This window comes from Gouania willdenowi, chromosome 17, assembly GCF_900634775.1.
Source record: "Gouania willdenowi chromosome 17, fGouWil2.1, whole genome shotgun sequence".
NCBI lineage: Eukaryota > Metazoa > Chordata > Actinopteri > Blenniiformes > Gobiesocidae > Gouania > Gouania willdenowi.
In genome coordinates this window covers 32,130,099-32,142,901 of record NC_041060.1, presented here as the reverse complement: position 1 = coordinate 32,142,901, position 12,803 = coordinate 32,130,099, and the positions used below count along the sequence as shown (strand labels likewise).

The 12,803-nt window shown below is 37.4% G+C and overlaps 2 protein-coding genes across 2 annotated transcripts in view; one reads left to right on the top strand and one right to left on the bottom strand.

The window, feature by feature from the left end:
* tgs1 (trimethylguanosine synthase 1) overlaps positions 1-5,982 on the top strand; it is a 32,360-nt gene extending 26,378 nt beyond the window's left edge. Inside the window, exons 12-15 of the mRNA XM_028472854.1 lie at positions 2,841-2,987; positions 3,770-3,986; positions 4,280-4,358; positions 5,727-5,982. Coding sequence (XP_028328655.1) covers positions 2,841-2,987; positions 3,770-3,986; positions 4,280-4,358; positions 5,727-5,852 — 569 coding nt within the window. The 3' untranslated portion in view covers positions 5,853-5,982. The remainder of the gene's footprint in view (positions 1-2,840; positions 2,988-3,769; positions 3,987-4,279; positions 4,359-5,726) is intronic.
* Positions 5,983-8,824: 2,842 nt separating this feature from the next.
* The window catches only part of cntnap2b (contactin associated protein 2b), a 57,413-nt gene continuing 53,434 nt past the window's right edge, over positions 8,825-12,803 (bottom strand). Inside the window, exon 25 of the mRNA XM_028472790.1 lies at positions 8,825-12,579. Coding sequence (XP_028328591.1) covers positions 12,380-12,579 — 200 coding nt within the window. The 3' untranslated portion in view covers positions 8,825-12,379. The remainder of the gene's footprint in view (positions 12,580-12,803) is intronic.

Here is a 12,803-nt window from a genome sequence, read left to right as displayed (position 1 = left end):
ATGAAAATACAAATATAAAACAGACACTGGTAATACTGGGACTTTCTTCATGTAATCCAGGAGTGGCGACACTTGCGGCGGCTGAGGATGTGCTTGGCACTGGGTCACGATGCAAAGTTCAGCTTTTAAGCATAGACGGAGTTTGAGATTCTTGCCGGGGGGTGCAAAATAAAAAATAGAATTAAATATTCACGCCAACCACAATGTGTGTAACATATACAACTAGAAAAGCACTCAGAGAGCGCAAGACCACCACCAAGCAACTCAAGCTCAGCGAACACGCTCCATTCACAGTAACATGGTAAACTCAGGATTACCATAACTACCTCTCAACATTGAGCTGTGTTACCATGGCTGCCTGTCAACATTGAGCTGTTGACTCTGAGAGAACTTATCGTCACTGTGGAACATCATCAAGAAGTTCCAAAGTGTGGATGGGAAAATTAATGGGATATACTCTATATATTATCTTTTGGTTGCCAGAACATCACCAAAATGTAATCACCTTTTTCTTGTCCCAGTCATCAATTTTCCTGAAAATTTCATCCAAATCCATTCATAAGTTTTCAATTTATCTTGCTAAGTGACAGACAGACAGACAGATAAACGGAGGGTAAAACATAACCTTACCGCTCTAGTTTTTAAGTTCTTTTGATAGCCTTATCTCAGAAAGAAAGTTCCAAAATCTTTCAATTTTTATGCCTCACTATAGCCTTATCTCAGAAGAACTTTTTATTTTTTCCCCATTTTTATGCCTTTAAAAAAAATCCTATTTTTTTATTTTTATGCCTTACTATAGCCTTATCTAAAAACAAGTTAATGACAACTACCGGCCCATATCTAAGCTTCCCTTCATGTCTAAAATCATGGAGAAAGTGGTTGCTAAGCAGCTAACCTCATACATGGAACAACATGATTTTTATGATAAATATCAATCTGGTTTTAGATCAATCCACTTCACTGAACCTGCTCTTCTGAAAGTTTCTAGTGACGTGATGATGGCCGCTGACTCTGGTCGTTACACAGTTTTAGTTTTACTTGATCTGACAGCTGCCTTTGATACTGTAGATCACAGTATACTGGTTGATAAACTCAAAATTTAAAAATGGGCTTTTCTGGTACTGTTCTCCAGTGGTTTACCTCTTACATTAATGGAAGAACCTTTAATGTTGCTATTAATGATGTAATGTCTAATATGTCCAACCTGTCATGTGGAGTAGCCCAGGGCTCTGTTCTGGGGCCTGTTTTGTTTTTATTGTATCTGATGCCTCTTGGTCGGTTGATCCGTGGTTTTAAAAATGTGTCTTATCATTTTTATGCTGACGATATCCAGTTGTACTGCTCCTTTAATGACTGAGTTTCACTTTTTATCAGAGTTCTTAGACTGTATATCCTGTATCAAAAACTGGTTGTCATCAAATTATCTCCAGATAAATTCAAACTAAACAGAAACTCTGATCATTGCTCCTGATAAAAAGATCCTCTGATTAAAAACTCTCTTGGTGATCTGGACTCATCTGTTAAAACCAGCCTCAGAAACCTTGGGGTTGTTTTTGATCAGTCCATGTCTTTGGAGGGACACTGTCATCAGCTGACTAAAAACTGTTTTTACCACCTGACAAATATCTCTAAAGTGAGGCATTTATTATCAAAATCAGATCTGGAACTGGTCATACACGCATTTATATCATCTCGTATTGACTACTGTAATTCTGTTTTTACATGTTTTAATAAGTCGACCCTAAACAGACTCCAGATCGTTCAGAACGCTGCTGCCAGACTTTTAACTGGTGCTTCTAGAACATCCCACATCACCCCCATTCTTGCTACTCTGCACTGACTTCCAGTTAAGTTTCACATAGAATATAAAATATTAGTTCTCACGTTCCGAGCATTAAATGGTCAGGCCCCTAAATATATCTCAGACTTGTTGTGCCCCTACTCATCAGGGCGATGCCTTCGGTCTTCAGGTCAGGGTCTCCTAAAGACCCCAAAAACTAAATTTAAAACCAGAGGAGACCTGGCGTTCCAGGCTGTAGCTCCCAGACTCTGGAATAACCTGCATCAGTCTCTCAGGGACACTTTTAAAAAAACTGCTGAAGACTACACTTTACAGTAAAGCTTTTAGTTACTGGATTTTAATTTTTATTATCCTTTAATGCTGCTGTTCTTATGATGTTTATGTACCCATGTTTTATTATTCTATTATGATGTTGCACTTTTATTACTTACTTACTAATTACACATACAAAGTCAATTATCTGAATTATTCCAACAGCAACACATTTTTTCAAATACAATTGCAATTCTAATTACTTCACAATTGTAATTAGATATCAATTACACAATTACAATTATAATTGACCCCAACTATGCATCTATGACATGAAATTAACAGTTTTTATTATTTATATAAATCATATCCCCGCAAACAGCGCATGCTTTTAATTACACCACGTCATGTCGTCAGATGTTTCATCAAATATGACGTCTTACTCCCCTCGTGCATTCAAATGTTTAGCAATATTTATTACAAATGATGGAGTCTCCATCTTTGAAATGAAGCCATGAAGAAGGAAAGGGTTTTGTTAATTTTACTATACACTTCAAACAACTGTTAAAGGGGAAAAGTTTGGTGAGTTTTGTGTGCGTAGTCGGTGATATATCTTATCTTCACATCTTCTCTGCTTGCTTTAAGCCCGACCAATGGCCCGCCTCAGTAACATTTACATTCATATCACGTTTTAAAAAAAACACGAGACGAAAAGTTTTCCTCTGACTCGGCACGTTTACATCTCAGATTCTGTCCATCTGATTTCTATACCACACGTGTGTTTCAGAGGGTTGGTTTTCAGTGACACCAGAGAAGATTGCTGAACACATCGCTGTAAAGGTGAAGCATTGTTTCCCAGACTCTCAGCTGGTGATTGACGCCTTCTGTGGTGTGGGAGGAAATGCCATCCAGTTCGCCCTGACTGGAAAAAGAGGTAAAATTAGGAATGTCTCATTGAGAATTTCATTATTTTAAAGTAACTAAACCCCAAACCCACTGTTTTCTGCTGAATACATATGTATTTGGGTATTAAGTAGTGCTGTTTATTTATCCTAGTCTCACTCGTCACAATTTAGTAAGACAGGTTTCCTAGGTTTCCTCCAATCACAGCCCTCAGTGAGCATTGATTGACAGCTCTAATGAGGAACTTATTTCAGCTGCTGTGATATTTTTTACTTCTATAAAGAGCAGATTCTGGTCTAATCAGAGGGTTAAGCTGTGTGTATGTACAGACACATAGTGTGTGTATCCCTGTCTGTGAACGTGCATGTACTTCTCGCTGCTGTGTGTGTCTTTGTGTGTGTGAGGCTGTGGTGTTCTGAGGCTCATGGTGGGAGTAGAGCAGGGACTGTGTGTGAGTAATATAGCATCTGTGTGTGCGGTGTGCTTATGCTTGTGGGCTGTGTATTGTGTGTAGTAGTTGAGAAGACGGTGGTCTGTTACTGTCAGTGCTGTAGGCCGTGAGTGGGCGTGTCTTGCAGCCACGCCCATAATCAAGGTATTTTTTTAATTTCCCCCCTAGTGGCAGGTCAGCAGAAAGCAGGGGTTTAGTTACTCTAACAACAAGTCGTTCAGACTTCATCCTATTTATTGGTTTGTATTGGAAAAACACTGTATCTGAACTGATGTAAATACATTTATTTTCTGTAGTGAAATGCATATCAATCAATAAATGGTCGTTCTTACTCACTTTTCACTGCGTTTCTTCTCTACCAGTCTTGGCCATTGATATTGATCCAGTAAGGTTGGACATGGCGAGGCACAACGCTGATGTTTACAACGTTGCCGAGCAAATCGACTTCGTGCAAGGAGACTTCCTCCTGCTGGCGCCTCATCTCCATGGAGATGTGGTTTTTCTGTCCCCCCCATGGGGAGGTCCAGACTACCTGACAGCTGAGGTGTTTGACATCAGGACCATGATGGAGCCTGATGGATATCCTTTGGTTTCCTACACGTGTACTGTAGGTGTAGTGTACAGTATAATGTGTGTGTTATTACAACTCACAGCTGGTGTCCCTTTTACCAGTAACCACTACTAGTAGTATGTGCTAACCAGTGTTTGTCCGTTACCTTTTCCATTTAGAGCAAGAAGTCCTGGATAGATTTCTCTCATTTGTTAAATCCTTGTGTCCCCGTGTTTTATTTGTTAGATAAAACAAAACAATTTCACGTGATTGGTAGATAGATAATAAAAACAAAATGGTCGTCTTCTTTAACTGTTCATACATTTCAGATTTTTCAACTGGCCAAGCTGATAACAGACAACATTGTTTACTTCCTGCCTCGTAACGCTGACATGGATCAGGTTTGAATGCTGTTATTTTTTTATTAACAAAAATAACACTTAACTTGATATAAAAATAAGGAATGAAATCTTCCCAATAGAAGAAGCATCCATGTACCCTTGGTTCTTTGGGTATTAAAATAAATAAAATGTGGTTGTTTTGTTTTACTGACTTAAAACCAAAACAGAAATACAGAAAATTTCAATCTTCTGTTTGTGTGATATTTGGATATTTACGGGGAAATTAGAGCTGGAGCTTCACGTTTTAATCTCACCACACAGAGGGGACCCACAGAGGGGGGCGGACTTTTACTCCTGGACCAAAAGGAGCAACGCATCATCACATTACTGATGAACTGGTGAATTGAAACTTTATTAATATAAAGGATGTTATGTCAAACATGCACAAGTTATGTGATTAAAGGAACCAGAGGTGGTGTAATGAATCTACTGGTGTGCCTCGTTTCTTATGATCAACTTCCATGTTATTATAGTGTGGACAAAATATATTTTTTACTGCCGTCTAAAAAGTTGTAATTGTTTTTGCAAAAGTGTCAAATGGTAGAAGTTCTAACGTCTATTGTTCCTCACACCAGCCTCACAGAAGATAGTCAGTCACCAGTTTATCTGGATACTATTTAGACCATAACACTGTTTGGTAAAGTTATTCACAGATTCAGATTTCCAGCGTCAATAACTCTTTAATGAAATGTCATCGTCACACAAATGACACGTCTTTACCATCGGTGTGAGGTGGACAACATGATACAAGATCATTTTATCAAACGGCAGAGTCAAAGTCTGCCCCCGTCTGTGGGTCTCTCTGTGTGGTGAGCTTACAACATGAAGCTCTCATCCATGGTTTCCCTTAAATATCCAAAATAATTTTTATTTATTTATTTCTGTTTTGGTCAGTAAAACAAAATAAACTGTTTATTGGTTGTTTTGATTTGGTTCACGGATTAAGGAGAAACATTTCCTATGTATCTTTGTTGCTGTGTTTTTGTAGCGTTTAATCAAACCTTTTAATTCCGTCCCCATTGTGGGAGGGACTTCTTTAAAGTGTTGTTAATGATATATGACAATAAACTATGGCTTAGCAGATGTACTTGGACAAGCTTCACAACCTTTCTAATGGTAAATATCACTTAACACACTTTACACATCAAGACAAAGACTCTTTTAATGCATAACGTGTTTCAAACAGATAAACTTAGAAAAACTGTTCATATTGATGAGTAACAGAATCATTTACAACCTGTCGAGCTGTGTTTGCTTTAACATTTGATAAGGGGCAATAAATAAAGACTCGATAACCCAAACCTTCTTTGACATGAGGTGATGATGCGACTTCAGAGGGTATTTAATGGATTGTTTTTGTGTTTACAGGTAGCTTCTCTGGCAGGGACAGGAGGGAAGGTGGAGGTCGAGCAAAACCTCCTCAACAACAAACTCAAGACAGTGACGGCTTACTTTGGAGGTTTGATCACATTAGACGAGAGCGAAGCCTGGTAACGCTGATCACAAACTGACGTCCCACATTCATTGGCTCTGAACTTTTCCCCTTCACACTTTATTATTTTTACCTTTTATATGTTTTATAGCATTTGTCAATGGTGATGTAATAAATGTTTGGTTTTTTTAAGATTCAGTAGTTGATCACTTTTGTTTTAATGATTAAGGGGACATGATTTAAACCAGTGCTTCTCATACTTTTTAAAAGTAAAACTATTTAAAAACAACTAGAGATGATAATGATGGAATGAGTGAGCGATAACGCACATTATAAAGAATCTCATTTTGTAAATAAGTGGAAACAAACAGTATTACTGTAGTGGTTCCTGACCTTTTTTGGATCTTGACCCTTTTTTGATATCAAGAATGTTTGGTGACCCCAAAGACATTTAATTTTTTCTAGAATTAGTTTTTGATCAAGTTTGACCTCAGATTTGTTTACTGCATTTTAGTTATTTTCAGTCTGTGTCACATTCATTGAAAATAATAATTTCAAAGTTACATTTTTCAGGAAATTCACGTGACCCCACATGGGGTCCCAACCACAAGGTTGAAAAACACTGATGTGACTCCTTAATAGATTTCTTTCTTTTTTTCTTAATTTTCCTCTCTTTCTCAAGTGCCCCCTGTACTGCCATCGGTACACGTACCCCCATTTGAGAAACACCAATCTAAACCACCAGAAACTATAAAACTTAGAAATGAAAAATAAACAGCAAACTTTTTTCATTGACTAAAATTGTGAAGAAAACTGTCCCCTTAGTTTTTAATTAATTGTCTGTGTGCATTTCATTATATTTTTCTACAGTAATAGACTCTAAACCAGTGGTTCTTAGTACCCCTTAATGTCTGGCTACCACATTTTGCTCAGAATTCTGTGAAATAACAAATATAGATCATAATGAATGAATGAATGAGTGATGACACACATTTTAAAGAATCTCATATTGTAAATAAGTGGAAAGAAACATAATTTAGTGCCTAATGAATAAATGTATTTCTATAGTTTACATTTACAGTGATGGACCCCCTGATGTGTGACCAACACTGACCTTTTTATTTTCAGTTCATGTTTTAATCAAGATCATTTCTATCATCATTTTGTGTGTTTTTGTTTGTTCTTTTTATTATTCAGTATATTTGTTGTTGTTTTTGTGTGTTGTTGGTATTATTTAAATGATTCTCAGTGTTTTTTTGTTGTCATTAGGTTGTTTTCTATGTGGTTTTGTATGATTCTCTGTTATTTTTGTGTGTTTTGTAGTGATCGTGTGTGTTTTTCTTTCATTTTGTGTTTTTGTTGTCGTTTTATGAGTTGCTGGTAAACCCCATATTTTTAATGCTTTCATTTGTTAATTCCCCTCTCTCTCTAAGTACCCCCTGTAGTGCTATTGCGTACCCCTAGGAGTACACGTACCACCATTTGAGAAACTCTGCTATAGACTGAGTATCTTGATAGTATACCAAAGGTATATTTGGTTTTCACAAGTGTTTCTTTTGTTTCCATTTTTAATAAATAAGCCTATTTACATGAACACCTTATATTGTTCTTCAAACTTTGTGATTACATTGTGCACGGAAAACATCAGCTGTGATTTTTCAGAGAGAAGGAGACGTTTCAAATGAAGAGACTTGACCTCAAACTTTAATGTCTACTCAATAGAAAGAGTCAAGATTTTACATCTAACATGAAAAGAAAAAAGCAACACGACGGCCTTTCAGTGTCAGAAAGCATGCCATTACACCTTGTTCTAGTCGACTGAATCTAACGGCAATACAATCAAAGGTCTGGGTGCAAGCTATCAATTCAGAATGTAGTGTAGAAACATCACATAGTGTAGAAAAAAAGGAGGAGTTTCAAACAAAGAGCACTTTCATTTTTATCCAAACATTCACGTGTGAGAGAAAACATGAGTGGGTGAAGCCGTCGTTGATCAGAGAAAAACCTGCTGCTGCAAAACCAAAAATGTAAAAGGCAAATCTAAATGTAGTGTTCATCCTAACATTAGAGACTTGAACATTCCTATTTAGAGTTGTAATATAACATTGAAACAACAGCATGCAGTGTCACACAAAGGAAGGATTTCATTAGCAACATTTGATCAGAGAAAAGAGTGAATGTTTCCCTCACAAAGGCCATTTCTGCAAAACATCTGGTGGGAATATTCATCACTCTTCATTGGAGTGAGCGCGCTGACTTTTCTCTGTGTGTGACGAGAAGCAGCACTGTATTAAAAGACAACAGTCTAAGGCAGGGGTGTCTAACTCATTTTATTTCAGGGGGCCAAATACGGAGCAGTTCATCTTAAGTGAGCCACATATTTATCCGAGAAAACGAGTAATGTCAACATTATTGTGCCCTAGTTTGCACTTCTACGTTTACATAAAGTATAAGTATGTAAGAAACCAAAAGTATCCAAAATAGAATCATTAAACACAGGACATGATGTTAAACTGTTCTTTGTGCCAAAAGATGGTAGCAAACATGAGGTCTGTGTCTCAGATATGGGAAGAATGTAATTTGGGACACATCATCAGTAGTGTTCCTTTGAGTCAGGGGGCGTTCTGGCCTTTTTTAACACTAGACGTCCCATCAACGGTGGCCAGCTACAGGGTGATCAAGCTTGAGCTTGTGTCCCAAAACTGCTTCCCTCTCTCAGTCTGTGCCTTATGATCTCTTCTTTACCAGGTCTCTTCCCCTATTTGCACTTTTACGTTTACATAAAATACAAAGTATGTAAGAAACCGTCAATATCCAAGCAATAAGTGACAGATATCAGTCTTCACTTTAAATTTTCTCGATTTTGTGACAAATTTCTATTTAATTAAGGAAAATGTTATGTAATCATTTGAGGAAAATTGAAAGATTTTGTAAGAATTTAGATTTTTTTTCCCTCAACACTTATTAAAAATGACAGTAATCATGCAATATAAGCATCGTAAAACTGTGAGCACCTGTAAAAGTTAAGTTTCATTCACACAATGATTCATGTTTTCTCTGTCATTTTTACTTTCTTCTGGGGGCCGAATTTGATGCTCCAAAGGATCGTATTTGGCCCCCTGGCCTTGAGTTTGACATGTGATAGAAGCTGAGTGCAGGAACTATCCAAAAATAAAATTAGTTATATTCATAGTGAACCTGCATTTATCAATGAAATGCAGAAAAGCCATGAATACAGTCACAGGTTGTTGTTTTTAGAAAAATACATAAACTTTTTCACCAACGTGTTCACCCATCATTAGGCAGGGTTGGGTTCAATTATAATTGTAATTGCGTATTTGGTAGTTAATTACAATTATAACTTCATTATAATTGTAATCATATTTGGAATAGATAGTTGCAATTGTAATTGAGTTGACATAATTGACTTTGTAATTGACATGGAAATTCTATAAAAACTGTCAATTACAATTATATTAAACTTCAACCTGTTACAGTTGTATGTGTCACCTAGAATAATTAACAATTATTAAAATGTTTCAAATCAACTTTTCCTGTCACTTCTCAGAATCTTTTACCATTTAACAAAGAAATAAAATCTCGAAGTAAAATATTATTACCAATATTTTCATTGATTAGGAAGCCTAACATGGTAATTGTAAATTAGCTTTAATAATTGAAAATGTAATTAGGCCCCCGAGCACAATGGTGCGTAGGACCCTATTGTAATACACTTTGTTTTTATTATAATTATTTAATTTTTACGGCGAAATGACCGCATTTTGACGACCTTAACACATTCAAAAACTCTTGAAAATGTGTACGTATATTAGGACTGGAGAAAAATGTGATATTTTGGGGGAATGGCACATGTTAATGGAAAAATAACTCAATAGCGCCCCCTTGAAAATTGTATTGTCTCCCAGCTTGGACTGATGACATCATCACTGTGGAACTTTCTGCAAAATTCTGGCATCATCTTCTTCAGTGTACTGAAGAACTCTTACTTCAGTACACTGAGGATTTGGCTGATCTGAGTAAGTACTGCTGTTTCTTTCTACCACAACACGTTTCTCACCAGGAATTTTTCACAGCATAGAGGGATCACGTGGCACGAGAGTGCAAAGCTTATAGTAGTTATTAAGACTTGAGTTATGGTTTAACCTAACCATCATTCATAGTCATAGCGCCACCTATTGGTAAAAGGAAATCATAGACATTATATTTGCACAGAACATTGCGTTTGTGATATAATCCTTGAAAATGGTCAGCTACGTCTCAACACTTTCTGCCACACCCCGACATGCTACACACCTCAACGTGTGCCACGTCCCGACGTGTGTAGTTGTGAGGACCCGTTCAACGCTGCTTACAGCTTTAATTGTAATTGACTTTCAGGGGGGGAAATAATAATTGCAAAAAATGCCAATCACTGTAATTGTAATTTAACATGGATATTTGAAGACATAATTGTAATTGACCCCAACCCCTCATCGAGGATCCTCAGTAATCCTGGGCTTTGTTAGGACGTCCCATACAGAGGAGACAAAACATCTGCTTAAATTGATCGTCACTCATCCTAACAATGAAACATGGCAGAGGTTCGATTCTATACCTTTGGGGTTAGATTTTATTCTAAACAGCGGTTTCTGCTCCAGAAAAACAATAAAACACAAGACATAGGTCAAAGTCTAATACATCTTTTAAGATTATCCAAAAATAAACGAGAACACTAACATATCCTTATGACTTACTAACAATGTATGGATCTTAATTTAGGCTTTACATCAGTTGATGATCGTGATGGCAGTTGTGCAGAAGATTCATGTCAGAGTTTCTATTAATTCAGATTCAACTATCTGGTTAAATTTAAACGTTGAGAACTTTTTATTTAGACTCCTTAGGTTTATTATTAATAGGTGCGTTTCTATTGGCGGTGTCGGCTCTACACGACTCTGCACTCCTCGCTTTCGGGACCCGATACAGTTTTCCGTAGCATTTCCATTGAGCACCAACGCTAAAACTGCCAGACTCCACAGATTGAACTTTTTTGCTGCCATCCTCACAATCGCCAACAAAAATCAATGGCGGCTAAATGCTTCGTCTCTGTGCGTGAGTTGATGACTCAGCGATTCTCTGAACCAATCAGTGTCTGCTTTCAGCCTACGTCACATTTTCAGTCCAGGGGTCTCATTTATAAACGCTGCGTACGTACAAATAAAAGCGTACGCCATTTATAAGTAACATTTGCGATTTATAGAAAAAAAAACAAACAAACCTGGCGAGATAATGTGCGCAGCTCCACGGCAGCGCTGACCCGCCGTACGCACAAAATCATGAGAAATGGGAAACTCCGCCCCCAACAGGAGAAGAATGACATTAATGACAGCTCTGTGAAATTGATACATTTGTGTGAAATAATTGAACACATTTCACAACACATATCATATATGCAGGATATATTTGCCAAAATGAGTAAAAATTATACTGACACCCCAGGGAATGAGTGACGTGCGTGTGCGCCTACAAATAATTTTATATTAATAATTGTAATTAAAATTACATGATTTATAAATTTGTAATAGTGAATATTCATTAAGGGCGTTCACCTGACCTTTTACAGGCACTGTATGGGCGGAGTAAGGAGTTTCTTCCCGTGCGTTTCTATTTATAAGTCTGACAGTTTCTTTGTGTACGCCAGCTGATCTTACTTAGGCACAGTTTTATAAATGAGGCCCCAGGGCAGCTTTTTTTGGAACCTCATCAAAGGAGGTACTAAAAAAGGCAGGACAGGGTACCATGGAGGAGGTGCTCTTTCCCAGTGGAAACGTCCAAAAAAAGAGTAGATCCAATACCGCCAGTAGAAATGTGGCAAAATGGCGTTTTTAAGTTTAAAAATTTGTTTTAAAAGTATCTAATGTTGGTAGAGCTTAGTTGGCACACTGTGTGTACGTGTGTGTTTGTGCAGCGGTTACTAAGAAGGCGCTAATGTACACTGAATGGGCTTCATTTACTCTTTAGAAGCTGTAGTTATTAGTCAGCAAGGCAATGAGAAAAGAACCCCAAACCTCTCTAACACAAACAAAAAGGAGATGCTACAGTTTGAACCTAACAAAGATCAATGTATCCGTTGTCTCACATTACATATTGACACTCAAAGTGTTCAGTCGTCTAAGATTAAACTAATACACTGCAGCAGAAGGCAAACAATGTGACTGACTTGTGACATTGGCGTTGGCTTAACACACAATCACCATCTTTTTTCAAGTTTTTCAGCAGAAATATAAACAAAGATGTACAAATGTATGAAGCAATCAAATAAATATCCTTTAAATACAATAAATAGTTTGATGATGCAAGTTCACCTACAATGTGGTTAAAAAAATAAGAAAGAAAAGAAAAAAAGTCTGAAAATGTTCGTTTAGTGTTCATTCAGCCAGCGCTGGCAGCTGTATGGCACTGTCCTTATCACAAATAAACGCATAGAAAACTGCTCCACATGGGCCCTGCAGTGCAGTCCTGTGGCCTGTGCTCTTGCTACGCTCTCCCCATGTTTATAAAAGTACATCTGAACAGATGAGTCCATGGTTCAAATGAACCACTCCTTCTTGCTCTCTTCGATGGTTTCAGTGAAGGCTGGGTCATTAACGATAATGGCTGCGTCCGCACAGTCTGCAGACTCTGCTCCTTTGGCTTCGTTTGTGTGGTAGGAGCCTTTGTGACGAAACACGTGTCGGATCGCAAACACCATGATGCAGAGGACAACAAAGACTACCACAGAGATAATTCCTGAAAATAAAATAAAGCATTTCAATTAGAAGGTGAGTAGAAAGTCACTTTATAATGGTTTTGTTACAGTGATATACATTCCTTTAGCCTCATTCAGAGGGCCAGAGTTAAAAAGGTTCCGTTTCCTCCCTTGTTATTCCACATTTTGTAAAAAGTCAGCTCAAAATGGTCCAGTTGAATTTTTCTCGCTTTATGACTCATAAGGTGGAAACTCCTCCTCCTGA